The sequence below is a fragment of the Nesoenas mayeri genome (genome assembly GCF_963082525.1).
Source record: "Nesoenas mayeri genome assembly, chromosome: Z".
Classification (NCBI taxonomy): domain Eukaryota; kingdom Metazoa; phylum Chordata; class Aves; order Columbiformes; family Columbidae; genus Nesoenas; species Nesoenas mayeri.
In genome coordinates, this window is record NC_137542.1 from 36,465,965 (window position 1) to 36,493,302 (window position 27,338).

The window sequence follows — 27,338 nt, forward strand, 5'->3', positions numbered from 1 at the left end:
CCAGGGTGTACAGCCTTTATGTTTTGTTTTGTGTGGTTTGAAACATTTAGGAGTCTATATGCAATTGGACATACTAGCTGTAAGCCTGGTGTAGGGCTCAGGTTTGCACCTCTTAACCAGTGGTATTGCTATGTTTATGTTTGTAAATTCATACTTTTCTGGTGTGCACATATTAGACAAGTAGGACACTTTTCAGGTAGCAATGCTGTCTGCTTCATCTGAAAGGCCTTCTGGAAGGGTTTGTACAAGGGGGTTGCAGTAGACACTGTGAAGGATGGTGCTTCTGGGTTTAGTACTAAGCTTTGATGCTGACCAGAGGACATACCAAAGGAGTGAGTTGTCTTCCTTGGATCTCACTCTCACCATTTAAGGATGGATGTGGAAAAGCTTCCCATCTTCAATGCTTCTCGTCACCTGGCAGAGCATCAATACTATCAAGTTAGAAGAATCTGATACATCACCATTGCAACTTGAATTTGATACTGAAACATTGATACCTATTGCCATTGAGTCTGGGAGGTACAGCCAGCCTGATTAGAAGAAGCAAGTGTGACAGCAGTTAGTGTGAGTTTGAGCACTGAGCATTTGACCATCAGGAATGGACCCTACTACCATTCTTCTCCCCACCTTCATAGCAGCAACAAATGGGAAACTTTTAATTGACTGAGTTCTGGCTGAGTTTAACAGGTCTCCAGCCCACCAAGTACACCTTCACTGATTCTGGAGCTTATTTGGATAGCCACACAATGTTGAATGCCAGCAGGTCACATACAAACATGCAGAAGGAGAAGTCTGGAAGACGGGGCTTTTTAATGGTTAAAGGAGGGGAATTTATGTAGAGTTCAGGTTTGTGCAGTAGGAAGAAGGGCTTCAACCAATCTATCAGAACCAGTTCAATGTGCTCATATGGTGTGAAATCCTGTTTCTGAGTGCAAGAAGAGTAGAAACAATCCAGTGAGATGCTAGCAAGAGTATTACACTTAATTTGCAGCATTGCTCAGCTAGAAGACTGTGGACGGAATTTTCTGGACAGTGATGTGCATGCACATGATAAAAGGTTTTAATGTACTCTATCTTTGGAATTCACGTGTATACTCACAGTACTTTGTAGATCTCCACTGGGCTCAATGTGATTAGAGTGGGCTTGATGTGCAAAACTTCCAGGGACTTCTGAAACCTTTTGGGAAACTTTAATTTACTTCTTACATTAATTCCAAATTGCTCAGCGTGTTCACAAGGTTTATCCCCATTTCATTTCATTGGATTTACGCGAGAGTTTGAAATGCTTTTCTGAGGGATGGTGATTTCATTCCTTGTCACATCTGTCACAGATGTTTTTCTACGTAAGGTTCCCTAACAAAATATATGTTTGATGTGAATTTACTTTTCGGCACCAAGTGTATTTAATAACATAATGCATGCGACCTGTTCTGAACAGGAAATCTCTGCTTGCCCTGGTAGCTTTGTATTTAGTTGTATTTATTAATATTCATCAATGTATTTATTAATAATAGGTATATTTATTAATAATCATAAACAGTGCAGAGCCTGAAAAACTAGCATCGGTGAGAGCAACTCATGTCTGATATTGGTTGATGAGTGTTTTTAAATTAGTGTTTCTTAGGGCAATGTCTAGGAAGATTCCTACACCAACAGGGCTCTGGTGGGCTTTTCTTCCAGGCTAAAATACTGCCATGTCTGAAAAAATTAGGGAAGAGGTGATATTGGTATTTCTCTGTCTTCAGTAACGTCACTGTCCTGCTTATGTGTAAGGAGGCAAAAAAAAACCCCAAAGATGAGCTTGAGTGAAAAAATGAGCTTACGGCCCTGGGAAAAGAGTAAAAAGGAGGGGGAGGTTTGGAGCCTGGGCTGCTTCGAAGCACAAATGAGCACCAGTTTGGTTTCTGTCACAGTTTTAGCAGATATTCATCAAGCAACTGCTGTTGTACAATGTTGTTTGTCTCTTATTTCCAAAACTCAATTTGGAGAATGATTATTTACTTCCCATTATGCCTTTAAAATCTTCTGCACAGTTCTGAGTGCACCAGGACTTTTTGCTTTGGTGCTGAAAGTTACAGACCTTAAGCCAATACATTATTGCATTTTTCCATAGTTGGAGTTGCTAGTTGAGTTGCTACCAGTTGTACTGCAACTTTTCCACATAACCTGAAAAAGCATTGCCCTTCCTAGCCCAGTAAGAAGTGTTTCCTTCCAAGGCTGAAGTATAACATACCCATGAGATAAATCTTGCCATGCTTGGTTCTTGTTTTACTGCGTTTCTCCACACCCCAGAGCCTTCCTGCTTTTCTTAGGCCATTACTCTTAACAGTCAGACTTTTGTAATCCTGGTGACTTTGTGAAGATGATGAGCTCTTGGCAGATACCTCCACTTTTCTCAGGGGTCCTTGAGCAAATGTTTATTCACAACACTCTGACAGTGAGTGTGTGTAACCATGTGCTGGAACTGTGGTAGGAAAGGTGACATTCTCTGGCCTTTAACAAAATTATTTGTCTGTCTAGGGCTCAAAATTGCTGAAGAAGGCTGGGTTAGCTCATTGTTGGACTGCTGGCTACTCTGTTCACTGAGGTGATGAAGCTGTCTGTTCAGTTGGTCTGAAGGGTATAAGGCTTACAAAATCTTCAGATAATTTTTCTCTGATGCATTTTGTTCTGATCCATTCCAAGTGGTGTTGTTGATAGATGCCTGTTAGAAAGCTACTGTGATTCAATTTGAGCTAACATCATTCTGACTTCACATTTTGATGGACTGCAGTTACTCTTCAGTGTTTTAACAATTTTATTTTCAAATGTAGTCAGCAAGGAAAGGAAAATAATAAAGCAGATAAGTCTTTGGGTTGGCAGGGGAATAAGAATCCTTTATTCTAGCTTTGGATGTATTGAAATTGGCACAGAAGTCCACAGGTTAAAATTTTGAATACTTCACAAGCAATAGCTTCCCTGATCTGTGAGATTTCTTGCAAGTCACTTAAAATTCCTAGGGTCTTGTGGGCATGTGCAAATCTCTTTCCAGAATAAAACTGAAAGAGAACACACAAAAAAATGCCCAAACCCATATCCTTTTAAAAAATAAATAGCCTATCTTTCAGAAGTGCCAAATACCCAGCAGTTCCCTGATTGCATTGGCAGCAGGTGGGTTTTTGTGAGTCTGAAAATCAGAGTATTATAGATTTTTCCACAAAGGCAGCTTGGTGTGTTGGCTGAAGTGGGACCCCTGGTCATGTCCTAATGTGGACAGCCAGGAAGGCAAGGGAAGGTACCATCTGTCAGTGGAGCCAGCTGGCTCATTCCAGGAATGTTCTCTCAGGGAGTTCACACAGCGCAGCTGGTGGCTTGTAAATTCCCCCCCTACCTTGAGATATGCTAATTTTTTCATATGGCTGAGCTCCCAGTTACTATGAAAAGCACAGCTTTTGGCTTATGTTCCATTATGGGAAAATTTTGTTAGCTATTCTTCTTGGAAAGCTTTTGCACTGAGAACTTCCAGCCTCTGATCTGCATGAAACCAGCTAGGGACCATTTCAGCAGTTCTTGTTTGAGGTTTTTTTTTTGGCAAGTCTACCACTAATATCAACTCTCCTTTTCACTTCTGTACTTTGCAAAGGTCATCTTACTCTCCTGTGCTCTATTTGGAAGCCAGAAGCTTCTCTTAAACATGTTCCAAGTTGCTTTTAACGTAAGCACTGGTTCAAAATTGTTCTGTTTGGAACAGCAGCCAGAGTCCTGGACTAACTGTTCTGGTGAGTGGAAAAATGTTTCATCAATGCTGAGTGTTTTATATGTAATATGCTTCTTGAGCTTGCAGAACTTTGAGAAAATCCAAAGTATCTCATTGCATGGTCACCAGCAGGCATAGGACAACTGTCTGAGCTTGTTCATTACATTGCAAGGCTAGATTATTTACTCCATTAACTTTATCATCTTGATTTGCTCATGCTTACATGAATTACGAAAGTAGTATACATTGATTTTACAGAAAAAGGGGAAAGCACTCTAGCGAATGAAAAGCTCATTTTCTGAAAATGCAGAAGAACTGGTGAGAGTTATTTTAAAGTTCAGTATTCTGCATTTCTGAGACATGCTATTGCTAGCAATCTTCCAAACTGCTGTCAAGTTTAGTCCTAAGCTACGCATGGCCTGTGGTGGAGAGGACAATTGAAAAATTAATCAAGAAAGGCAAGAGGGGACTTGTAAACTTTTCCTTCATCTAGAAATACTCCAAAGAGTATCTGTGGATGAGTGAAAGAAAGCTGGAGGCCAAATCACAGGTCATCAATACCAAGTTTGTTTAGTTTCAGTGACTGCATTTTTGGAAGATTAAAAAGTACTGCTATATGATGTCCTTGAACCTGTGCAGATGACTTGGGCTTTGGCTGTGTTACTAGTGTACTCCTCACAGACACAGTGATGTCTTAATCATTTTTTACACTTCTTTTTCACATAATTTCTACAGTTTGGAAAGCCAAACTGTTTCCTTGCTAAGGGAATTTTCCTGTACAGTTGATTAAAAGTTGTTTTTTTGGTTTTTTTTTTTTTTGATAAGACCAGTCTGATTTCCTAACTTCAGTTTTTTAATTTTTCTTCCACTAAATTTAAGATTATCCAGTGAAAAAGAAGGAAGAGGAAGTAGACTAAAGCAACTCCCATTTTAGTAGAAAACAAAACCAAAACAATAACAACAAAACAGAAGTAGAACATTAATTGAAGGTGCTGAATTTTAAATATATACCAAATCTCAGCCCAAGAAACCCTAGTTGCAGATTTTTTGCTTTGGCACTCTGTATTTCTTTTAATACAATTTTGAGGTGGCTGTGGTAAGTGTCTTGTTAAATAAGTAATTATGAAGAAGAATTAAACTCTTACTGCTAGCATACTGGTTAAGCAGTCCTCTAAATTGGAAAGCTGGCATACCCTAAGAGAAATCTGGATTGCTAGTAATTCTTTTTCATTTGGTTAATTGTTCCCAAGTATGATCTTGACCTGACTTTTGGAGCTACATGGCAATGCTAATCCAAAACAAGCTGAGCATTGCTAACTGAAAAAATGCTGAGCAGGAGACAGGCAGGAGTTCTAAGTTTGAACTTTGTTTCAGGACTACAAAGGGCTAGTCCCTAGTTCTGTTTGATGAGGTAAAAATGTATCTGATGTAGGTATGATTTGTGAGGGTTTTTAAAAACAAACTTTCCTAATGTTTACACAATCCTGCACAAAGAGGAGGAAGATAAATTCATTTGCTACTTCAGAAGTGCCTCATAAATTATTGGAAGTCCCTTGTTTTTATAGCTTTCAGTTGGAGAAGGGTTGGCTTGTATATTCACTTATAAATCTCTGATAACAACCTGAAACTTTAGAGTGTCTTTTTGTTTTATTCTGGAAAGGCACACTGCAAGAATCTGGTATTGTATGTGCCAGAGTGAGTTTGTTGTCAGCAGACCAAAAATCAAGTTCACTGCTGTTACCTCTGCCAGCATCTTTGTGTCTGATTTGAGGCAAACAGAGTGTCATTGAAGTGCCATGGATGATCGTGGTAGAGAAGAGGCTCTCCCTCTATTTGCCATGCTGGCTTTTGAGAACAAAAGACATAAATAAAACCAAGCCCTCGGGAAACTTATAGCTTATAGGTAACCTAGAATGGTTTCAATTTCCTTTTGTATCAGTGACTTGTATCGTTTGTGTCTTGTCCTTTGGGTGACTCTCTGGATAACCTATCTCTTCTGGTCACCTGAATGTGATTTTTCTCACAAAAGTGGTCCAAGTTTGGGAATTTGTTTCCTTTTGTTTCTCTTTACAAAAGCTTGTTACAGGCGTCACATCTTGTACCACATCTTATCTGGTACAACGGCCCTGAAAGTAACTTAAGGTCCTCTTAAGGCTTCACATTGTGGGCTACATTTCCTATTGGTATCCTCAGTCCCTGCCATAATCAGACTCCTCCTGCCTGTGTGTGCAGGCAGATGTTTGCATGTCTCCTCATGAGTCCCGACTTTCTGCCTTGAAGGCAGCTGAGGTGTGGGCACCAGACATAATGAGCTGCATCACATGGGAATGAGGAGTCCCAGTTTCTTCTTAGCATTTGGCCTGCTGGACCATTAACATGACAAAGGGGGTTACTGACATCCATAGTCACAATGCCTTTGATTTGGCCTCTGGCCTAGAGAAGCAATAGTCTTCTCCAGGTGAAGAACAAGGAGAGAATCACACTGTGGAGAAAGGAGGAAGAGGGAAAGACTTGGCTGAAGGTGCTGAATGGAAGCTGTAATGGATGCAGTTAATCACTGGGAAGGGCTCAGAAGCAGCCAATGATTCATTGAGACAATTAAAAGCAAATTGTCCAGCTGAGCGATCCTAGAGCAAGGAAGATGCTTCCCCAGACTATAATTCAAGGGGCTGAATGGCCCTCAAAAACTGAGCTGAGAGAGAAAAGAAACAGAAGATGAGGCAAATGATGGAACGGATGTGAATGCTTTTGTTGGAAAGACTTGGAAGCCAGCGGGATGGATGGCGATAGTCTAATTTGAGGTGCATAATGCCAGGTTCCTTTCATATGCAGAATAGCACTTTGATCCAGTGTGGATGAAAGTGCTGAAAAGTGGAGAGGATGGCAGGGGGTCTTTTTTCTTTGACAAAAAAGGCATCTGCCAGGTTCTGACCCCTTTTTCCCCACTCCCATAGCCTAGCAGGCCACTCCAACAATGCTAGCAAAGGGGACAAGGGTCTCCTGACAGCTGAAGAAATCTCCAGGAGGAGAATGAGTTTTGCAGCAACATGTATACCAGGGAGCCTAACTGTTGTTTTGGTTTTTTTTTTTGTAATGGTACAAAAAGGAAAATGGTTGGGGAAATACAGAGAGATCACAGTGGAAATGGGAGGTGGGAGGAAAAAATCCTTTTCTAATAAACTTGTTACTTTTGTTCTCCAAATATGTCTTTTCAGGAAATGCTTGGATGCTAGTATGAATATACTTAATGGAGCAGAGTAGGGTAGAGTTGCTGAGGGCGAGATGTGAAGTAAAGAAGAATAGTTTTGCAAGGAGGGTGAATGTGGAGTAATTTCTGCAGATTCCAACACTGGAAAGATTTTAGAATTAGTATTAACAGTGCAATGCATGAGATACCTGGAAGACAGATGCATACTTTCTGTACCACCTATTGGAGGAGCTCAGCTCAGCACAAATTCTTGTTTTCGATTGAAAATTTCTCTTCAACCTTTCCTTCTTTTCTGTTGTCTTCTTAATTTCTTGGACTTCCTAGAAATGAAGGGACTGCAGGATTGAATGGGGAGCTAGGAAAGCAAGAAGTATTTGTGCAAAGCAAATACAGCAGTTTTAGATCAGTTGTTGATCTGGTCCCTGCTTCTCATGCTCTGACTTTCTTCAGCTTTTCGCATTTGGTAAACAAGACAGGGATTCAATCCACAGAGTTTGATGGCTGTGGTCTTCCTGAAGGGTCACTTTGCACCTAGTCTAATGCTTCTTTGAGAAACAAGGACAGATAAGAGGTATCAACCTCTGACCAAGACCAATCTCAGCAAATTAAATCCTTTAAGGAAAGTAGGTTCAGAAATTTTCCTTCTCTTGATATCCTGACTTTTTAACCCTTTACTGTTTACTGAAGATAACCTTCTCACCAGGGCACAGCTTTAAGTGACACCTGATACTGCAAGCAGCTCCTCCCTCTTTACCCCAGACCCTGTCTCTTTCAGCAGGGGAGTTAAAATTGCCCCAAGAAGGTGTGATACAGAAATGGAGAGAAGCTATCACAATTCTTTGAGAGACTCTACACACACACTGATGCCAAATCCTAATGCTGTGCAGTTGTTCAGTATGTCTGCCATGCTCCTCCTCCAGCAGATGCCACTATTCTGTTCAGTCCAGCTGATGTGAAGAGTACTTTTGGCAATAGCATCTCCTGCCCTCCAATGGTGCAAAGCCTGATGACATGAGTTACATGAAGGCTAATTGTCAAGGACTCTGCTCTTTGGATTTCCGCCCATTTGTTGTATCTTGGCTCTTCTTACTCCCAGGGCTGGGGCTATGGTTGAGAATGGTACAAAGGACTTGAGCTGCTACTGCTGTCATAAAAGGATCTGAGACCACCCCTGTTTCTCAACATCAGGGTGAAAATCTCCCCTCTGGGTCGGCTTCAGATGGTTCTTGTGTGACTTCTCTCTCAGGTGCCATGCACAGTGATACAATGCAGGTGTAGATCCATGTGGGAAAATATGTTGCTTATTGGTACCAGCCCTCTGTAGACCTCCCATGACAAAGAAAATCAGCCCATGTAATGCCACACAAACCCACCATCCATGCTATTGCATCCATGACAGCCTGCTGGATGCTCTGTTCCCTGGCAGTCATGGTTGGGATGGGATGTAGGAGTTTTGGGCAGTGCAATTGAACGCTTTGGCTTTTAAGGTGGAACATAAGCCACCTCATTGTGAAAGGTCTTTTGTGCTTCCCCAGCTGGGCAGGCAAGTGCTTTGGCTGCTACCATCCTGAGATCTCTTCTTGTGTCCAGTATCAACTCTCGCATCTCCTTACCAGAAAGATGTACCCTTAACAAAGGGCACAGAGCTGCTAAAGCTGCCTCACCATGACAACTTTGTGTCATGCCAGCAGTAAGTTTAGAAGGTAGTTAGGTATAAAGGTAGGTGGGGTAAATTGCCTCTCTTCCTGTGTAAATGTGTGTGGTAATCCTCTATAACTGCAGGTAGTCATTGTGGTTTTAAACTGTGCTCTTGAGACATTTATTTACTTCTTTGCAGTTTACTGTTTGCTAGTTTCTTATGGCTAGTGGGTGGGCATGTGGAAGGAAGATGCCTGTGTGGCTTGACCTGGCTATTACAGTCCAGGCCACGTCTGTTTGAAGAAGGGACTGAATCTTCTTTGCCTGAAGCACACTGCAGGGGAGAAGGGGAGATATATGCATGGAGAGTAGGTGAATAGTGCAGGCTGTGGGAGTACAACAGAGAGAGGAAGATTTGCTTTGTTGTCATGTCTCACCTAGCAGGCTGGTGTTTCCTCCACAGAAGCTGCTTACCCTCCACTGGTTTGTGTTCAGATGAAAACCAAACAGTAAACATTTTAAAGCCTCTTTGATGTGCTTACTCTACTTTGAGGCAGGGCTACCTGACCAGCTCAACAGACCCTCACAGGTCTTATTCCTGCTCTATGGATGGGGACTGTCTGAACATTTTTTCAGAGGTTGCAGAGTCTAGAAAGGGCCATATTATTTTAATAGTAAACTGACCAAGCAGATGCTGCAATGGTAGTCAAATAACTTGCAAAATAAGCCATTCCCATGGAAGTACATTTGGCTTGACTGATTGTACGTATGATATTTTCCTGGCATGGCCTAGCAGTCCTGGATGTAGAGACCCGACATTTTCAGCATGGATTTGGCTTGTCTCAGTGAATCTTGGCTTGTCTCAGTGAATCTTGGCTTGTCATTAACATCCATTAAGGCTTCTCTTTGTGGGAAGCGAAGCTAAACAAATGGAAAATGATGGCTTCAGAGTGCAATAAACCCCACCCTGCATACAAAATTTGTTCAGACATAAAATGGTTTCAACTTGTTTTTGTTTAATTTACTTCCAAATTAAGCAGAAGTCCTTTGCAATATAGCCACTGGTTAGATTGATGTAACTTTCCTGAGTGCCTGCCTTCAGGTATTCTTTTAATCAGGTGTAGTTTGTGTTAATGAAGTGAGTTCTTCCCTTTTTAAAAACATGAGATGGGAGTGAATGTCGCTATTCATGAACACCCTTCCAGAACTGAGGCTAAGTTATACACTTTCATATTCAGTTAGATGCACAGTGGCCTAGATCCAGATGGGCAGCTCTAGCTCTAGTGGGAACAGTGTAGACCTGCAGCTTTCTGAAGGAGACGGATTGTTGTGCTGGGGAAGGGCAAATTGTACCTGTTCATTCCAACATCTGCCCTGTCATGTAATCCCCAAATTTGGTTCACATAATCTCAGTACATTAAGAGTATGCTTACTCATATGTGAGTTTCATGGTGTTGGTGAATACCTCCAGTTCCAGAGTGCTTTTGATGGAGGTAAATATCCAGGAGGAGTTAATTACACAGAGCCCTCATCAGGCTGCAGAGAGCCACCAGAGCCTGGAAAATGACCCTCTCAAGAGTAACTTTCGAAATGTATTTCAAGACCCCAACAATATATCTCAATTTACTTCCTTTAGAAATAAAAAAAAATAAGCCAGTAGGTAGTAGAGGCTTGTAACAATTGTCTAGTCTTGGTGTGCAAACCAGTGGTAGCTTTAGTACATGCTGTGTTCAGGGGAAATGGCAGTGCTTTACTTGCCTCATGCTGATAGTGAGCTGCTGCCTGCATGGGCAAAGAGCCAGCTCCGCACCACACCAGTATGCCTGCTAGCATCCTATGCTCAGCCTGGGGAGTTTCCACTCGGAGTCCTCACTGACTTCCCAGGGCTTGGTGGCTGGTTACTGCAGTGGCCGGAGCAGTGAGGGAGAGGTATGGAAGTGCTGCATTGTCTCTTTGGTGCCCCTCTCAAAGTGTTGCTCCAAACTGCTCTCTTGTGCTGCACCTTGAATACAGTGTTCAGTTTTGGGCCCCTCATTGTAAGAAAGACATTGAAATACTAGGGAGAGCAGAGGAGGGTGACAAAGCTGGTGAGGGGCCTGGAGCACAAGTCTGAGGAGTGGTTGAGGGAGCTTGGTCTGTTTAGCCTGGAGAAAAGGAGGCTGAGGGGAGACCTTATTGCTGTCTACAATTATCTGAAAGGAGGTTGTAGCATAGAGGGTGTTGATCTCTTCTCCCAAGTAGCAAGACATGGGACAAGGGGAAATGGCCTCAAGTTGTGCCAGGGGAGGTTTAGATTGGATATTAGGAAAAAATTCTCTATGGAAAGGGTTGTCAGACATTGGAACAGGCTGCCCAGGGAAGTGGTGGAGTCACCATCCCTGGAAGTGTTTAAAAGGCATTTAGATGAGGTTCTTAGGGACATGGGGCTTAGTGTTAGAGTCAGATTAGGTTATGGACTTGATGATCCTGAGGGTCTCTTCCAACTAAAATGATTCTAAATGGTGGTCATCTTCACTGTACCAGCTGGGAGGCAGCTGGAGCAGCAGCTGTCTGGGTCAGGCCCCGAGGCCCTACCACCCTAGGAGAGCCATGCTGTGCTGCAGGTTGGGAAGCAGCAACACCTTGGAGGAGACCTCTGCTGATCTTCTCCTCTGCTGATCTTCTCCCTTTTTGGTCAAGGGAAGAGGCTGCATGGGGGCAGGAGCTATGGCAGCTATGCTGGTATAGCTTTAGCTGAAGGGAATGGGAGCACTGGCATTCCCGGGCGAATGCTAAGAAGGAAGAGGAGGGATGGTGGCAGTGGCTGCTGCCCTCAGACTCACTTGTGAGGATGGTGGCTGTCCTGCATCCCCAGGCAGCTGCCATACTTCACTGACCTGCTCCAGAGAGCCATTCCTGCCTGAAATAAATGCGGTGTGTGGCAGAAGAAGACAGGAAACAAGAAACAACAGTGTAAATGTTCCATGTGGATGAGGAAGGGAGGGCAAACAGGAGAGTTAAGTTTAATTTAGGTAGATGGCTGAGAAGCTGTGGGATTAGGAGCCCGTCAGGCCCTTAGTCTTTATGGTGGCTGGGCAAACTGTCACCTAAGGGAGCAAGATTGCCCCAATTTCATTCTGCGCCTTTGTATCTTGTATATTAATCACAACATGGGCAAAACCTCCTGGAGTTGTGTTGCAAGTCATTTCCCTGTGAGTAGGCATGTGAGACCTGAGGTGTGAGTATCTACAGACCTGGAGGAGGTGTAGGTTGGTGACATGTCAGCTGGTGCACTCAGAGTGGGAGCAGCTTCAGAGGCCCCTCAGCAGGCAGCTACGTGTCTGACCTTCTCAAGGGACAAAACAAGAACTCACCAGGAACTCTCTTTTCCTCCCTCTCCCCCTCCCTCAGGTGGTCTTTGCTTTGAATCAGACTCTCTTGCAGCAGGAGAGCCTCCGAGCAGGCAGTTTCCAGATCCCCTATACGACAGAAGACCTTGTCAAGCATTACAGCTGTGGGGACTTCAGCTCCATCATCTTCAACCACGACACTTCTCAAGTGAGTCTTGCCGCCGCAGCCCTTGTATTACGCAGATGTCCCCATGGCACTAACCCCTGTGTCACTCACACTCGTCTCTCCTCAGGCAAGCCCTTTGCAGGTAAGGGCCAAAGGCACATTGCTGGCTCCCTGGCACATCTGCTTCCCTGCGCCTCTCATCCCAGGAATCTGCACCAACTCATCCCTGTCTTGCTGCATGCAAGCAGTGAAGGTGCACCTGGCCTTCATTTTTAGATGTGTGCCGTGTTTGCTTTAGTATGAAGTTCTATGAGTTAATCCTTTATTTTCTTAAAGATCCTGTGGAATTATGCTATCTTAGGTATGAATGTACTTAGCACCAACAGAGAGCAGTGACAGGCTCTTTTGTGCAATAGTGACAGAAAAATGCACTCATGATGTGGATGCTTGTGTAAGGCTGGGCAAGTTGCAAGCTTTTTAATGTCCCTGATCAGTATGATTGCATACTGTGGGCAAGGTCCAAAGAAGAGAAATAAAGTGAAACAGAGAAAAGATAGATTTACACTGAATGTTGAGGGAAAATAAAACCTTCTGAGGCCTCACAGACTTGGTTTATGGAGACAGTTTGCTAAGTAGCGCAGTGGAATGCAGTGCTCTGATCTTTACACCACAAGAAAATGCCCAGCAGGGACCAATTTGGCCTGTTCAGGCTGTTAGATTACCTAACCTCAGACCAAGACATCAGGCCTCTCTATTCTTGTGCAATTCATGCACATCAATGAGAAATTAGGCTCTAGCCTCACAGTACTGGACAAGTGGGTGTTGGTACCTGACCTTTTCCTGCTGAGTATCCATTTTCCTATGGGCTTTTGATATATGCGGTGCAGTATTGTGGAGCTGGAAATACTGTCAAACTAACCCTTGCTTCTCCAGCACTGAGCCTTGTGCATGTGTTGCTACCTTCCTGTCCTGCACATCCCTCAGCCTGCAATTGCAGGCAACCTGATTGTTGACACTACTTAGGTCTTACACAGTGCACTTCTCAAAGGGCTTCTCAAAGGAGGCCAGCACTGTCAGGGCATACAAATGCTGCATCACTATTCCGCTGAGATGATATAGACTGCAGACAGCTTGTGTTGCCTCGAGGTCCTTGGAGAGAACATCTCTTGCTGAGACATGCATGCCTCTGAGGGAGCAACTGCCCCTTATTTACATGAGAGGCTCCACTGATGGGCAGTCTCCCTCACAGCAGAGATGACTAGTAATAGTCTGCAATACTATCAGTTTGTTTTTAAGCAGAACTTCTCTGTAAATTGTATTTGACCCCATGCTTGCTCACTGTCTTATCACTGTGGGATAACAACCCTTTGGAAACAGTCACTCGAGAGATTCTTCAGCTGCTTCAGCCTTGCAAGTGAATGCACCTGGTTCAGTGGTTCTGCTCCCCAGATGCCACCACTTGCAGGGTCTAGTCTTAGCAGTCCCCATATCTGCAATGTCCAAAGCTTGTTGAGAAGCCAGGATGGTTGAAGCTCCAGACCCACGTTTCTCTCCACTAGCAAGAGGTCAGAGTAGTGTACAGCCACAGCTGCCCTGGGGCCCCAAGGGAGAAAGCCAGTATTTTAAAAGATTCCTTGAGGACAAGGGAACTGGAGGTGATAATACTTTCTTTCCTGACAAAATCTGGCCCTTTTTCATTTAGAAAGTTTGGGGATTTTTTTTCTTAACAAAAAAAAAAAAGTTCAAATTGCGTGGTTGTTCTTTGACAGCCTGAGGACTCTGATACCAATCAAACTCTTAGAAGGGTATAATTATCATTATAGTTATGTCATACTTAAGGTAATTTAAAGAAGAGGTATGTAGCTAAAGACAGCCAGGAGCAAATATTTACTTTCTTCAGCCAAGCAACTGGGATTTGGAATCTATAGTGTGGCAAATAGAGTATTTGTTGACTTTACATTAAAAAAAATCAGCTAGCTGGTTTATGAAACCAGAGAGGAATGTGTTGAGAGAAATGAAGCACTATGCATTGTCAGAAGTTTGAGTCATTTTCTAGCTTTCTTTGGGGTTTGTCCCACTGGATGTGGCTTGAGGGACAAAGCGATTGCCACATTCAATGATGGAACAAAATGCCTGTGTATGACAGCTGCCTGGGTAATAAATGCCCCTTTAAGACTTTTTTTTTCCTACCATAGGTTCCAAATTTCACTAATGCTACACTTCCGGCCCCTGAACGTGTTACTGCCCAAGAGATAGATACCTACTTCCGCCAGGAGCTCATCTACAAGCGAAATGAACGAATGGGCAAGAGGGTGAAGGACCTGCTGGAAGAGTACCCAGACAAGACATTCTTCTTTGCATTTGGAGCTGGTATGTGATTGAAGTGCCCTTCAACCTGAACACATTCTTCCCACATCCATTTGAAGCTTTTTAAAAATGCTTGCCTCAGGCCAAAGAAAGGTCAGTACTTTTACTATGGTGGGCACAGAACACAGCTTTGCCCTGATAGTTGAACACTAGTAGGAAAATTTTCTCAGTGTAGGAGACTGTTTTTCTTCAGTATGCAAGGAGCCCACAGTGTATGTATTGATTGTAACATTCATTAGTTACACACTGATATGCATAGCCAAAGATACTGAACCAACTAGAACAGCTCTTAAACATAGTGTTTATGGTCTGGGCACCAAGGCAGAAGGATAGGAGAAATAGGGAGCTGATATGAAAGGCAGCAAGCTAGAGATCGCACTAGTGCTTTAATAAACCTTTCAAGAACACATCCAAAAGAATAGCATGCCAGATTGTGTGAACCTAAGGGGCTTAATAAATGCAAGTGGGGAGGGAAGGCACACTTTCGTCTTTCTTTTCCCGCTGCAGCTTCTTACCTCTTTCACTGCACTTCCACAACTATGAAGAAATTATGTCTGCCACCATTTTGGAGCAGAGCATTTGGCCCAGTTGGGGAAAACCTACTCAGTTTTCTGCCTCTTAGCAACCAGGAGGAATCTATAGGCATATCCAGCAGCATATCCAACTCAGTGAGGTTAACACCCACAGTCAGACTAGGGCTGGGTGGAGAAAGTAAACAGGATTGGGTTGCCATGACTCCCATCCTTTGTTGTAGCTCCAGGGAAGGGAAGAACGGATATTTGAAAAGACAGGCACTAATTCCCAGAGAAGTATTGCATCCCCTCCACCTTGAACCGTGTGAGCCTTGGGAAAGGAGGGGAACCAAAACTAGTGTCAAGGATCCCTGTGAGGTTTTGCAGTCTCAGTGGCTACTGCTTTTGTGAGAATGGAAGATAGAGACAAGGTGAGGAAAATATTTACTTAAACACTCTGGTGTTCAAAGTCTGTGAGAACAAACTTATCACAACAAGGATCCTGTGTGCGAGGACAGGGAGGTAATGTAAGGTGGCTGATAATGTCCCTTCAGGCATGTATGAAGATTGTAATGTGCTATCTTCCTGCAATATCACTGCTCTGTGCAGCTCCCTGTCATGAAGGACAGTGACGCAGGTGGAAGTCATGTAGATTTTGGTCATGTCATGTAAACTGAGACCAGAGCATTGCTGCACTCCACTCCTGATGTTGTTCTGATTGCAGTTTTTGCTGCTAGACTGTTCTTGACTAGCGTGTATGTCAGCCCTGAGTGCCAGTGGCATCAGTTGCGGGTAACTAGTCTTATGTCAAGAAGCTAGTCACAGATGTTGGGGCTCCAGTAACTGGGTCACAACTGAGCAATTAGTAGCCTGTGCAAATGGATGAATGTGGATGCGAGTGTCATTCTGAGTCTGCCCTATCCCAGAAGCAGGATCCTCTGAGAGAAGAGAGCTTCTTCCCCTGCTTGCACACATACCTGCATCCCAGCAGCTGCACTGGAGAATTCCTGTGTCTTTGAGATGCTTTTGTATTATTTATCTCCCATCCATTTCCTTCTACTCCCACTCTTCTGCCCCACACTATCTTCATTGTTGTTTGTGTGCACAGCTCTGCCCCAGAACCCAGAGCACTGCAGGAGCAGGACACACATCTGTCCTTCTCAATCTCTCTTTTTCTCAATGTCAGTCCTAAAGACCTTCCCAGGCTTTCAAGATTCTTGCTTTCCTCCTTCCTCTTATTTTCCTTTTCTCAGTTGTCCCCTTGTTCCCTGATTGCCTCTTCCAGTACAGCAGAGTTAGGATTCACCCAACACTGCTATCCTACAGCACTGGCTGGAGTCTCAGGTGCATAAGAACACCCTTGATCTCTGGCTTATATGGACATGGCTTGATCGCCAAATACAAAATGTGCTTTTCAGTCATACTTTTGAAACCAGACAGGTTCTCTGTCTTCTTTGGGGGTTCTACATTGACTTTGAAATCTCTAATTATACTCTGGCTCTTATACCAGTCCAGCCTCTGCTCTTATCTGCTCTTCCAAATAGCTCTGCTCAAAGGACAGTGCACCAGCCTCCTACTTTTAGCAGCAGAATTCCTCATTATCCCCTTGTTTGACTTTTGACGGCATGTTTTTTTGGTTTGGTTTGGTGGTGTTTTGTTTGTTTGTTTCATATTAATTGTCTAAATGAGAAGTAACATCACAGGATATAAAGCAGAAAACAAATCAATTTCTACACAGTTCTGAGGTTTTCTGAGTGTCCATTACAAATATGAGTGCAGGCTTTTATTTTCGAGCAAGGTAACTCAGCCTTTTGTGGTATGTGATAGATAATTATGTGGAAGATTTATTTTATGCAGGCAAGCAGTGAAGATGAAGAAATGTCCTGTGTTCAGTTTTGCGCATTGCTTGAGTATTGTACTGCTCTAATTATTGGCAGAGGGTTCTGGAAAAGTGCTCACACAAGACAGGTTAGAATGAGCTATAGAGGAAGAAGAGAAAAAGACAGGCTATAGAAATGGGACTAAATCATCACTGCATTGTGTTTTTCATTCTTCTGGCCACCAGTGAAAAAAAAGTGAAAATTCAGCAGTGGCTGATAAACTGCAGGATGAGGCTGTGTTTAAATGGTAGTAGGATATCAAAGGGTCTGCAGGTTAGAAGATGGAGAAGACTTTTAGTTGTTCCTTTCCATATTTTTTTCACCCTGTGTTGTTTATTTTTAAAAGGGTTATGCTTTTTGTAAGGAAAATTCAGTTAACCAAACACAATTGAGAAAACACTTTTATAATTATATCTGAACGAGGTCATGATTTGTAGGTGATTGCAATATTACAAAGACATAGTCTTGTTATTTAAAGTACGTTTTGTATTTTTATTTTAGATGTGGGAAAATCAGAAAAGATTGTTTTATTTTATATTCCAAGTGGAGTGATATGTAATACATTATGCAGAAGAGAGCACCCTGTCTCTTTCCAGGTCTTAAGATACTCTTTCAGGTAGCTTACAGAGCTATGTGGCTGTAGATGTTTGTTTCTTACATGGAATTATATGTGGTAATTTGGACTGTAATAGATGTGATCATTAGATCCTGCATATTATATGTTTTTACTGCATTTTAACAAATCAAACAAGCTCCCTGTATATTCCACTGAAAACATTTCGCAGTCAGAACTCGTTTCTAGAACTGTTTTTGTTTGGAAGTAATTTAAGCTTGCACAAAAGTAGAGAGCTAAAAAATAACAGATTTTGGTGACACCATCCAAAACCTTTGTTTCTGACCAAAGTGCAAACATGGAAAATTTCAAGCTAAAATAGGTCTGTTTGAGGGAATTAGAGGGAAGTATGGGAATAGAAAGATGGTAATGCCAGTAGTGTTCCAGTAGATTCAATAAGAATTTTATCTTAATTGTGGATAGGCCTTTTTGTATGGCAGCACTACAGTTACAAGTGAAACTTTCTGTTGCCTGTGGAAGAACTTGTGAAGCAAAGCCAGATGTAATTTTTCACAAGCCCTCTTCCCTCTATAGGCATTTTTAATTTCTCTGATCTGTAAGTGGAGTGTTCAGGATCTGAATGCTAAGCTGAAGTAGATGATGGCACATGTGATTCTGTGGTCATCCAGCTAGAAAACACTAGGTTTCCTGTTTGTCTAAGAGGTGCACATTGACATACAGTGGGTTGCATTGTCTTCCTATGCTGTGGAGTTTTACTACTTTTACAGATCTCACAAAGCTGCTGCCTTCTGGCTAAACATTCACAGAATCATAGGATAGTTGAGTCTGGAGATCATCTGGTCCATCCCCTGGTCAGAGCAGGATCATATAGAGCATTTCTGTTAGGACTGAGTCTGGCCAGGTTCTGCATATCTGCAAGGATGGAGACTTGAGAACCTCTCTGGATAATCTGTTCTAGTGTTTAACCACTCTCACAGTAAAGAAGCTGCTTCTTAAATGAAATTTCCTGTATATCAATTTGTGTTTAACCCCAGTCAGCATCTTAAGAGCACCCAGCCACTCACTCCCTCTGCCCCTTGGTTGGATGGGGGAGAGAATCCGTGGACTGAGGAAACTCATGGAGTGAGATAAAGAAGTTTAGAACCATAGAATGTCTTGAGTTGAAAGTGACCCACAAGGATCATCAAGTCCAACTCCTATCCCTGCATAGGACAACCCCACAGTTTGCACCACGTGTCTGAGGATGTTGTCTAGCTTCCTCTTGAATACTGACAAGTTGGGGCTGTGACTGCCTCCCTGGGGAGACTGTTCCAGTGCTCTACCACCCACTAGGTGAAGAACGTAGAGCCTCCAACCTAAGCCTCCTGGGCACATCTTTCTGCCATTCCCTCAGGTTCTGTCATTGGGCACCAGAGAGAAGAGATCAGTGCCTACCCTTCCTCCTCCCCTTGTGAAGAAGCTGCAGCCTGAGGTCTCCTCTCAGCCTCCTCTTCTCCAGGCTAAACAAACCAAGTGACTTTAGCTGCTCCTCATCTGGCTTCCCCTCCAAACCCTTCACCAACTTTGTGGCCCTCTTACGGACACTCTCCAGTAACTTAATGTCCTTTTTATCCTGTGGTGCCCAGAACTGCACACAGTGCTCCTGGTGAGGCTGCACCAGTGCAGAGCAGAGCAGGACAATCACCTACCTCACCTGGCTGGCAATGCTGTGCTTGTTGCACCCCAGGACACGGGTGGTCCTCTTGTCTGCCAGGGCACACTGTTGGCTCATGTTCAACTTGCCGTCGACCAGAACCCCCAGATCCCTCTCTGCAGAGCTGCATTCCAGCATCTTGTCCCCCAGTCTGTATGTACAGCCAGGGCTGCTGTGTCCCAGGTGCAAAATCTGGCACTTGCCCTTGTTAAATTTAATGCAGTTGGTGATTTCCCAGTTCTCCAATTTGTCTAGATGCCTGTGCGGGGCCTCTATGCCCTCAAGAGTGTCAACAGCTCCTCCCAATTCTGTGTCATCAACAAACTTACTTAGTATTCCCTCAAGTCCTGTGTCTAAGTCATTTATAAAGACATTGAAGAGTGCTGCCCCTAAGATGGATTCCTGCGGAACCCTGCTAGTGACTGGTAGCCAGCCTCACATAACCGCATTTACTAGAACCCTTTGAGCCCAGCTCATCAGCTGATTGCTCACCCACTGCATTGTGTGTTTATCCAACTCTATGCTGTACATCTTGTCCAGGAGGATGCTGTGAGAGACAGTATCAAAGGCTTTACTGAAATCCAGAAAGATCACATCAACAGGCTTCCCTTGGTCAGCTCCTCTGTGAGCCTTTTCTTCTTTAGGCTGAACAGTCCCAGCCCTCTTAGCCTCTCCTTGCATGCTCTAATTGTTCATGTTCTTTGTGGCCCTTTGCTGGACTCTCTCCAGTGTGTCCACATCTCTTTTGAACTGGGGATCTCAGAGCTAGACACTGGACCCAAATATATGTCACCAGGGTAGAGGAGGAGGGAAGGATCACCTCCCTCAGTCTGCTGGCAATGCTTCTCCCAGAGCAGCCCAGGAGGCCAGTGGCCTCTTTGCCACAAAGTCACATTGTTGATCAAGGTCAACTTAATCAGCTTTTGGTTCCCCGGATGGTTCTTTGTGCACTTCTTGAAGATAGGAGTGATACTTGCTTTCTTCCAGGACCTTCCCCAATTGCCACAACCTTTTAAAGATGATCAAGCGTGGCTTCACAGTGACGTTGGCAAGCTCCCACAGTTCCTCTGGTTCTATCCTAATGGAACTTGTACCTGTCTGGTCTCTTTGGATACTCCTTATTCTGATCCTTCTCCACTCATGGTGAACTTTCTTGGCCCTTGACTTTCCCTTTAGTCATAGGAACCTGAGATTCCTGAAGGCTGATTTTACCAGTAAAGAAGGTGACAATGGCACTGAGTACCTTGGCCTTTTCCATATCCTCTGCCATCAGGTCTTCTGCCCACTTCAGCACTGGGTGACATTTGTCTAGTCTACATTTTACTGCTGAGGTATCAGTAGAAGCATTCCTTTTTTATCTTGATGTTTCTCACAACAGATTCAATTCTAGATTGTCTTCCTTCTGCATGGTCACTTTTATTCTAGGATAAGGCAAACAAGCCATACTTAGCTTGATTATGGTTTCTGTTGAAGGGTCTAAAGAGTAAGAGAGAATAAAAAATACCACAATGGTGGGGTTTGTGTTTGGTTTTTGTTTTGCTTTTCCCCATTATGCAGGAGGAAGTATACTTAGTCACAAGAGAACCTGACTTTATTATGACAGGCAAAGCCTCAGGTGAAGCCAGAGTTTCTAGGAGTCAAGTTTAAATTCTCTCCAGTCGCTCCTGTGTCTTTGAACAGCTAAGAAACTCCAGAAGTGCCGGATCATGAATAAGATGTACAGAGGGATCTAAGATGCCTTATACCCTTGTGGATGAAATGACTGACTTCACTGAGAGACACTGGCTGATGACACAACTTCAGAAGATGGTCCTCTTAATAATGTAAACATGGGCAAATTCCTTTTTCTCTCAAAGCCCTTTTTTCTTTCCTTCTCCTGAAAAAAAGCATCATTCTGAGGCTTTAAAGTATAATGGATGTTGGCAAGCCACCACTAACACTAAGAGAAAAAAATGATGGTGGAAACTTCTTCAGCTACTATTTCTTGTAACTCCTAAAGGAAATAATGAATGTGTTTACTTACTCAGACTGAATGGATTCAAACCTCTAGGAACCGGCTGTTTTGGTGTTTGTTAGGTGTGGGGTTTTTGTGTGTGTGTGGTGGTTTTTTTTTTCCCTCCGATGCTTTACTCGACTCCCCATCCTGCAAGACCTCCCAGAAAGAAGAGTTGTTATGACCAGGCTGATGAACCAATACCCAGATTAGCAATCCAGCTTAGAGCTCCAGACCTTAATTGTCTTCCTCCTACCAGCTAAACTAAAATTCACTCTCAGATCATGTGATCTAACAACATGATGAAGGATTTGCATGTCATTGTAGAAGCGTAATTGACCCTGTCTGACCTTAGAATTCGTGTGTCTTAGCCACCTGGACAAGGGAAATAGAGAACATGCTACCACATATTGTTACCTTAGAGTCTGCCATAGTCCACCAAATGGCTTCCTCCAACTTCTCTATGTTTTGAGGCAGTCCTTGAGATGTGGGGCACTGGTCAGTTTTGTGTCAGCCTTAGGTGCCAAGTGTATTGGATCCACTGGCATATCTGATGCCTTTTTCCCTTGCCTCTTCCATCATTAAAACAAGCAAACAAACAAACAAAAAAAAACAAAACCAACCCAAACCCAATGAACCAAGCAAAAAAAAACCCACCAAAAAACCAGCCAAACAAAAAACCAAACAGATTTCTAGAAGAAACTGGAATTGTGCTGAGTCTGTCCTAAATGGCGTGTTAGGTAGTGCTGTTTCCATGTAGAGCAAGAGAAACAGATTAAATGATTTAATGAGTCTTGTGGGACAAGACTCCCTGGGCACTGAGGGATTACTGACTGCTTACTTGTTTCTTCTGTCTCTGGAATGCAGCATCTGAGAATGCCAGATACAACCCAGCAGCTTTGAGACTGTTTATCTTAGTAGCCTCTTTGAGTTTGCAGAATACTAATGACAGGGTTTATTAGAACAACCACCTCCAAAGGGGATAGATAATCTTGTGTGGAGGCAGGATACACTTCCAAAGCTGCAGGGTTCACATGAAGGGCATTCCTCCTGACATCTCTGACATATGGAATGAGGAAAGCTTTGCATTTGGGTATTAGAGGAAGAAATCTGTGTTCCAACATATGTGTTCAAAAGTCAAAATCAGCCAGGTCAAACAATTGTGTGTTCTTTCTGTTCAGGTACTGACAGCCTGGTGACCATCAGCTTCTTATTGATGCTGGGATTTACCCGTTACCCACTAACTTTATTGGGCAGCTACAGGAGGAAAACTTTCATCTTGTATGTTTTAAGCTAGTGGGATTTGAAATCCTTAATACCTTTCTTTTGGAAAGCAAGAAGTGGTGTGGAATGGGAGTGAGCCCACCAGCAAAGGTGGCTGTAAATACTGCAGCTCACACATAGCACTGGTATTTCCTTCCCTTACTGGTAATATAATGCTGGCTGCTAGCATGATCACCTGCATGAGAGTCTCCCTGCCTAATGAACCTCAGGCTTCAACGGTGGAAAACTCTCAGTGCAGACAGGGCCCCGGTGGCTAAGGCTGCCTGAACAGAAGCTATTTCTTGTAACTCAGTTTTTACAAAATAAGGATATGGGGTTGTAAATATTTTCCTTATGTTAACTTTGCTATAACTGTGGCCTCATAATCAGTGGAAAAGCTTTTTCTAACTTCAATTCGTGAAGTTATCAGGAGATTTTACTTGGTGCAAAGGTAAAAATGGGAATCCCCAGGAGCAAAAATACTCATGTCATGCATTTAAGAGACCTAGGTTTTGTCAGAACCTGGTAGATAAGAGTGTCTTACTGTCTTTCACAAGAAAAACACTTCAATTTTGGCTTATGCAAATTGTAATTTCATATGGTTCTTTTCTGTGGTACTATACTAGACAATTTTTCCCATGTTCTGCAAGGCCTTCATCATCAACTATTTTGAGAAGGATTTCATGATTCTGTTACAAACAAATGTGGAAAATAAATAATTTTATTCCATATATGTGAGTTAATTAGCAAGGCACATAGCTTTCAAATAAATGGAAGGTTATTTTTTGTTTCCTTCTGAGTTAATGTAGGTCTGAGGCACTGTCATTGAGTCTATCCATGTCTAGTGAAATTATTTAGTTGGGCGTAGAGAATGCCACTGTTCTGCAATCCTGCTACCACATTTTCCCCTTTGGTTTGAGAATGGTGAAATATGATCCACTAATACTCTATATTAAAAAAGAAAGATTTGAAGGAAATAATGTTTTTTGAAGACAAACACTTGTCCTGGCTTCCGTGAAGTAAAACCTCAAGTTCAATTTTATGGAGTAATATTTCATTAATATTTCATCTTAACAGTTAATCACAGGAAGAAGTACATTTGGAAGTCAGCAGTCTCAAAACAACTGGAAGGCATAGGAGGGCTGCTTGCAGGCAGAAGCTTTGTAATGCAACATCCTTATACTCCTGCACTTGATGTGAATTTGGGGGATCTTTAAATGGACTTATAATACCCCTAGGGCCACCTTCATCCCATTCAGTTTTTGTCCTTTCCTTCTACTAGTAGCATTAATTTTGTGAGAGTACTATGCTCTTGGCCCTTTGGTTTATGTTCTGGCACCTGAGCTTTCCCTGACTTGGAAATACTTTTAGAAATAAGAGGATTTTATTAGATTTAGTATTACATGTTTTCTGTTTGAGAAACTTTTAGCTCAGGTGGCAAATTGTGAATCCCAACTACTTCATCAATGACCCATGTTTTCCATATGTTGTTTGGATCATCTAGTGTAACTCCACAGGACTTCCTCCCTCTGATTCTGCAAGAAGTGAAGTATGATCTCACCTCACCTGGGTGCATAGTGTTCATGCTTGAAAGCATAGAATCATAGAATGATTTGTGTTGGAAGGGACCTTAGAGAAAATCTGTTACCAACACCCCTGCTCATCAAAGGATACTTTCCACTAGACCAGGTTGCTCAAAGCCCCATCCAGCCTGGCCTTGAACACTTCTAGGGATGAAGCATCCACAGCTTCTCTGGGCAGCCTATTCCATGGTCTCACCACCCTCATGGTGAAGAATGTCTTCCTTATACCTAATCTAAATCTATCCTCTTTGTTTCAAGCCGCTACCCCTTGTCCTAGCACTGCATGCCCTTGTAAAATGTCCCTTTCCAGCTTTCTTGTAGGCCCTTTTAGGTACTGGAAGGTTGCTATAAAGTCTCTCTGGAGCCTTCTCCGGGCTGAAAAACTCTTGCTTTCTCAGCCTGTCTTCACAGGAGAGGTGCTCCAGCCCTTTGATCCTCTCCTGGTCCCCCTCTGGAGTTGCTCCAACAGGTCCATGTCCTTTTTATTTTGAGGGCTTCAGAGCTGAAGGCAGTGCTCTAGGTGGGGTAGTGTCTTCCTCTTGAACAGAAAGCATGCATCTAAAGGAAACTAATCTGTAACTTAGTTGATTGCATCACCCACTTTCCCTCTTTTGCTCTGGATAATATTAGATATTTTGTCTAGCTTTTTTTCCTCCGTAATTTTACTAACTGGGTTGAAATGACTCCATGTTCTGCATCCCAACATCTACCTAAAAATATAAATGTGTGTATGCATGAGACAAAGTCATGACATTTGCCCTTGCATTTCTGAGCACCAAGTACAGGTTTTTTCAATGGTGCTCAGGTGGAAATGTTTGTAACTGCTGCTGTTGTCAGCAGTCCCTTGCAGTTTTTGCACAGGATCTTTTGCGAACAAATAATATTTAGTAACTTGGTTACACGAAGCTGGGAGCTGAATTTGTGCTTGCTATGATATAACTGCCTCCAATATGGCTTGCTTAGCTCTGCCCATAAGACATGGTTAGGGTTATCTTTCTCCGCTCACCAAATGTCATTTTTTGGTATGTGTGACTTTGCCTGTCACTCATAGAGCATGAGCTGTCCCTTGTTGTGCCAAAATGTTAAACTAAGTAGATATTTGGGGATAGGGAAGAGCATCCTTTTCTTTCCACAGGTTTGCTTTTGTTTCACCCATTTCAGGTCTTTTCAGGGAGTAATAGACCATGCAGTGGGATGAAGAGAATTCTTCTGTAAAGGTTCTTGCCTATGGGACACTGTGATTGGGGGTACAAGATGAGTACTTTCTGTGTTTCCATTCTTAGCCATTGTGTCCTAAGAGCTGTGTTTTCTGGGAACTTGTTTTAACTTTGTCAGGTACCTAGTGTCAGTAAGAATCACTTTGTCCACTTCATGGGCTGATGGACTCTAAAGTAATCAGGCCCACTATGTCATTGGCTGGATCTGCCACACACTGAAGATACTTGTGGGACTGACTTGTTCCATGCATGTCCCTGCTCTCCAGGCCATCAGGAGTTCTCCTTTGCTTGTGTTTGCATCCTTTGAGGGAGCACTGGCAGTTTTGAACCCTTCTCCATGAGTTTATTGGCTCACAGACTGCTACTGGAGAATACTTTGATTACTAAAGAGTAGGAGAAGAACTCTGCCATGAGAGGCAGATAGAGAGGGATGAACTGTCCTTTGTGCCTTCTAGTTAAGTGATAATTTTTGCTGAAGTTTTTCTTTTTTTTTTTTGTTTGTGGGTAGCATAGTCAGCAGCCTCCTGTCATACCTTTTTTAGAGGCCAGTAACTCTAACCCAGTCACCTACAGGGGTCCCATTCTCCTTCTGGGGCACATTATATGAATTTATCTCTATAATTCTTGAAAGCAATCTAAGAAGAATGATAGCAGATAATCATTGCCATGGGCAGTTCCAGGAAGTTTTTAAATAATTGTAAGATCTGTACCACTAAAACATACTTGAAAATATTGGTTTCAGTGACCCATACATAGAGTCTAATGCATCAAAAACCCATATGAGCACTCCTGGCCCAGTAAGAGATAAACATCCTTCTTTATGCTGTCCCCAGTGGTTAGAACAGTTTGTGCTGTTTTGTGGCTGCACTATTATGATCATGTGCTGTACCTGTTCCCAGGTCAGCAGTCCAGATCAGCCTTCCTAACAAACATTTTTGTTTCTTTACATGTACATCCATTGTCTTAGGATATCTGTAGATGGTGAAGTCCTGGCATGTTTCTAGGGCAGATGGGAAGTGCCATCTTTCTACTAAGGAAAACACAACAGACATAAAGAGTAGTGGAAGCTAGGGGTGTTCTTTTTACATTTCTCTAAGAGAAGGTAAGGGAAATTTGTGTATCAGCTTGGAATAATGAGTTTTGTTGAAATTCAGAGAGTAACATAATTTTCTTTAGTCCTACAATCTTGCTTTATGTGAAAAATAAAAATTCAGCTACAGAAACAGAACTTCTGTTGTGCAGTATTTCTTTGTTCATTTTGCTAGATGCAGAAAATGTGTAGCCTTGCAATGGCTCAAGTTTGGGTTCAGGAGCCCCTGCTGAAACCCACAGTCTTAGCAGAGTGAAAACACCTCTGCGCGTGATAGTGGTGAAAGCTGCAAGCAGGAAACATGGATTTCAAGGCAATTGTAGTAGCCTGTGTTCTGCAAGGTTGGATATTGCTACTGGGGAAGGTCAGGAGTGCTAAATGCATGTCTGAGTGCATGGACTAGTCTGCATGTGCACATTTATCTAACAGCATTGTTGTTTGAGCACATCACCTTTCGGGGTTGCTGCATCCCATCTCCTTTCTGTGCAGATGAATGGCTTGGGTCTTACTCTCCAATAGAGTGCATGGTTGGTCTGGTGCATACAACAGCTTCTCAGTCTCTCTTTGAACTTCAACACAGAAGAGTAGAGATTCATGGCTCCCTTGCCGCTGCCAGAGTAAATTGACCTCTCAGAGGCATCTCTTCACCTAGTGGTGGGATGATAATGCAGGGCTATGTACAGAAAGAAAAGAGCAGTCTTTCTGATGGGACAGGGCTTGGGGCTTTTCTTCTGGGGGGCATTCAAGTGTGTTACGCTAAAATAGAAAACAGGTGATAGAGGCCTGCTCCCTGTCATGTGACTTTGGGCAAAGTCTCCTTTGCAGCATAGCTGTTTGATGTTAAACCTTGGAGAGTAAATCTTTCCCATGTTTTTTACAGTTGCTTTTGGTCATTAGGTCTCTCACATACCAGCAAGCTCCTTCTGTGACAGTTCCTAGAAAAGAGGCAGAAGTGCTGACTTAGAGAGGCTCCTGGGGGGGGTCCTGTACCTCAAGCCCTCACAAGTCTTTTATTTTGCACCTAGCTCAGGCTGAGCCTATATGTCCTCTGGACCTCAGACCAGATCCACCTCATGGAACCTGAGTGGC

The 27,338-nt window shown here is 43.0% G+C and overlaps 1 protein-coding gene across 1 annotated transcript in view; it reads left to right on the forward strand.

The window, feature by feature from the left end:
- TRABD2A (TraB domain containing 2A) overlaps positions 1 to 27,338 on the forward strand; it is an 81,763-nt gene that overhangs the window by 43,538 nt on the left and 10,887 nt on the right. The window contains exons 3-4 of the mRNA XM_080362422.1: positions 11,973 to 12,119; positions 14,273 to 14,447. Of these exons, the coding sequence (XP_080218548.1) occupies positions 11,973 to 12,119; positions 14,273 to 14,447 (322 nt within the window). The remainder of the gene's footprint in view (positions 1 to 11,972; positions 12,120 to 14,272; positions 14,448 to 27,338) is intronic.